At 38.3% G+C, this 2713-nt stretch overlaps 1 protein-coding gene across 1 annotated transcript; it reads left to right on the plus strand.

Annotated features, from left to right (window-relative positions):
* Positions 1-1100: 1100 nt before the first annotated feature.
* On the plus strand, positions 1101-1597 carry LOC142179792 (uncharacterized). Its single transcript, XM_075250668.1, has 2 exons — positions 1101-1421; positions 1481-1597. The coding sequence occupies exons 1-2, from the start codon at positions 1101-1103 to the stop codon at positions 1595-1597; spliced, it is 438 nt and encodes a 145-aa protein (XP_075106769.1).
* Positions 1598-2713: the final 1116 nt, after the last annotated feature.

A 2713-nucleotide genomic window follows, 5' to 3' on the forward strand; every position in this document is an offset into this window, starting at 1 on the left:
GAACAAAACTGGCCTCTTCTACCCTGAATAACATGCCAAATCATATCATGCAATACAACTATCGTCCTATAAAAATTCTCAAACATATTGACAAAATTCAAAAAAAATTCATATGGGGCTCAACAAATACAACCAAAAACATTCATCTTGTTAATTGGAAAACTGTGACCAATGACAAGAGTAACGGGGGACTTGGCATTCATGCAGCAAAAGAAAAGAATCTGGTAAATTTTGCAAACCTCACTTGGAGACTAATTCACAACACAAATAATTCTCGGTCAAAAATCCTTTCATCCATATATGGCTCCACCCAATACTATAAAAACTCCTCCTTTATATGGAAAAGCATTGTGAAACTGGGAGATTTGTAATAAGGGTATAAAATGGATTCCTCACACTAACTCAAATATGAACATCTGGCAATCAAATTGGATTCCTAAATCCTCAAACCTTAGAAAACTCGTTGAGGGCCCTATCACAGAAATTGCAATAGCCTTACTATTAAAGATCTTTGGGTTAACAATAACTAGGATCTGGGAAAAATCCCCTTCGATCTCTCTCAACAAACGAGAAATAGTATCCTATCCATACACCCTAGGGACTGCTCAAGAGACACTCTGATTTGGGACCTAACGGGAGATGGGATAATTTTTTTAAAAAGTTGCTACAAACTAGTTAGCTCCAACGATAAAAATACCAATGACTTTAGCTGGATTTGGGAGCTTAGCTGTCCTCACAAGATCAAATATTTATTATGGAAATGCCTTCACAATAAACTACCTAGTCGATCTTACCTTCATCATATATGTATAAACATAGATCCAATTTCTCTAGTATGCAATAATAATAAAGAAACTATCGAGCACATTTTTATTGGCTGTAAAGCAGTCCTCAAATACTGGAATTTGAGGGGTTACAAAGCCCCTCCTCACCAAAACCTGTCCCACTGGCTCCATACTATTAGAGACCTAAATACTACTACCCCATCCCCTTACCTTACATGGAAAGAACTGTACCCTTTTGTCCTGTGGAGCATTTGGCTCAATCGTAATAATAATAATCATGCAAACACAACCTACAATTTCAACCCTAAGCACTCGATGGCCTTAGCAACTGAGTGTAAGCTGCTTACTCAAAAAGAACAACTTACTGTTCATTCCCATGCAATAAAAGTTGCATGGCACAAACCTCTTTTAAATTTCTACAAGCTCAACATAGACGACGCGTTCAAAGAGAAAGAAAACTTAGGGGGTTTAGGAGGCGTATTCAGGAATCATATTGGCCACTGGATAGCAGGCTTTCAACACCACTGCCCAGCTATATCACCACTACAAACAGAGCTAGAAGCACTTAAGGAAGGCCTCAATATAGCATTAACGAAGGGATTCACTCCACAAATCATTGAAACTGACGCAACAAAGGTAATCAAAGTTTTATAAAATGATTGTGTTTCACACGATATGATTATTTGCACTTGCAGGTGGTTAATGCTCCAGAGCCGTCAATCCAACATAATTTCAGGGAAGGAAACAAAGTAGCCCATAAGCTGACAAAGGAAGCTCTCAATCTTCCAAAGGAACATCAAGTACTAGTGTAACGACCCGACTTGTCGTTTTAAGAATTAACGCCCGTTCAGTGACTTAAGATCTCGAGCAGCTTCGTAATATATATTATGACCTGCGGGTGTGGTCGAGTTTGATTTTCGGAAGATTCGGAAATAAATTGAAAGAATAATTCTTATTTAGAAACTTAAAATAGAAAGAGTTGACCAGAGAGTTAACTTTTGAGCAAATGACCCCAGAATGGAATTTTTGATGATGTCAATAGCTTTGTATGGTAATTTAGGACTTAGGCTTATGCCCGAATTTGGATTTGGAAGTCCGTAGGACAATTCGACGTATTTTGGCGGAAGTTGGAAAATCGACGATTTTTGAAAAGTTAGATCAAAGGTTGAATTTTTGATAACGAGGTCGGAATCCGATTCTGAAAATTTGAAATATGTCTGTTATGTCATTTATGACTTGTGTGCAAAATTTGAGGTCAATCGGACTTGATTTGATAGGTTTCGGCATCGAATGTAGAAGTTGAAAATTTCATAATAGACTAAAGTTTCAAGTGAGTTTGCACAAGACCTAACTTTCAACGTTCCTAACTCTCAAGATATAAGGAGTTATATGGTGTAAAATCTATCAAATTAAAGCCCTTTGAATCTAGTTTCCAACTCATCAAACCATATGTCATTTGGAAATGTATACTGAAAGGTATGGCCATATTTCTGGACCTGTGTCATATGAGCGCCCAGATGCGCGGCCGCGCATATTTGAGAGTTTCTGCCTCAGGTGCGCGGCCAATGCGCGACCGCGCATATTTGAGAGTTTCTACCTCAGGTGCACGGTTAATGCGTGGCCGCGCATGTAGGAACCCATTAAATAACCCCAAGGACGGGTAGAGATAGGGGCTAAGTCATTTCTTCAAGACTAGGGCTTTCTCTCCATCACCCATCCGGTCAAGGCTTCCAATACACACCTAAGGTGAGTTTTTAAGTGTGTTTTTATGATGATTCCACTTCTAGATCACTAGTTACAACAAGGTTTTATATTGGATTCCATAGGATTTGTTCAAAATCTCAAGAACACTACAAGTTGGGATTCTCAAGAGTTTCACTATAAGATATATGTCTACTATCTCTAACTAATCTATGGTGATTATTTAT

The sequence above is a fragment of the Nicotiana tabacum genome, chromosome 4 (genome assembly GCF_000715075.1).
Source record: "Nicotiana tabacum cultivar K326 chromosome 4, ASM71507v2, whole genome shotgun sequence".
NCBI lineage: Eukaryota > Viridiplantae > Streptophyta > Magnoliopsida > Solanales > Solanaceae > Nicotiana > Nicotiana tabacum.

What these genes read in the sequence shown, in the direction of transcription:
- LOC142179792 (XM_075250668.1), top strand. Translation starts at nt 1,101, where the DNA reads ATGGCCTTAGCAACTGAGTGTAAGCTGCTTACTCAAAAAGAACAACTT. An exon ending in TTGAAACTGACGCAACAAAG is followed by an intron (nt 1,422 to 1,480) that starts GTAATCAAAGTT and finishes TTGCACTTGCAG; the next exon opens with GTGGTTAATGCTCCAGAGCC.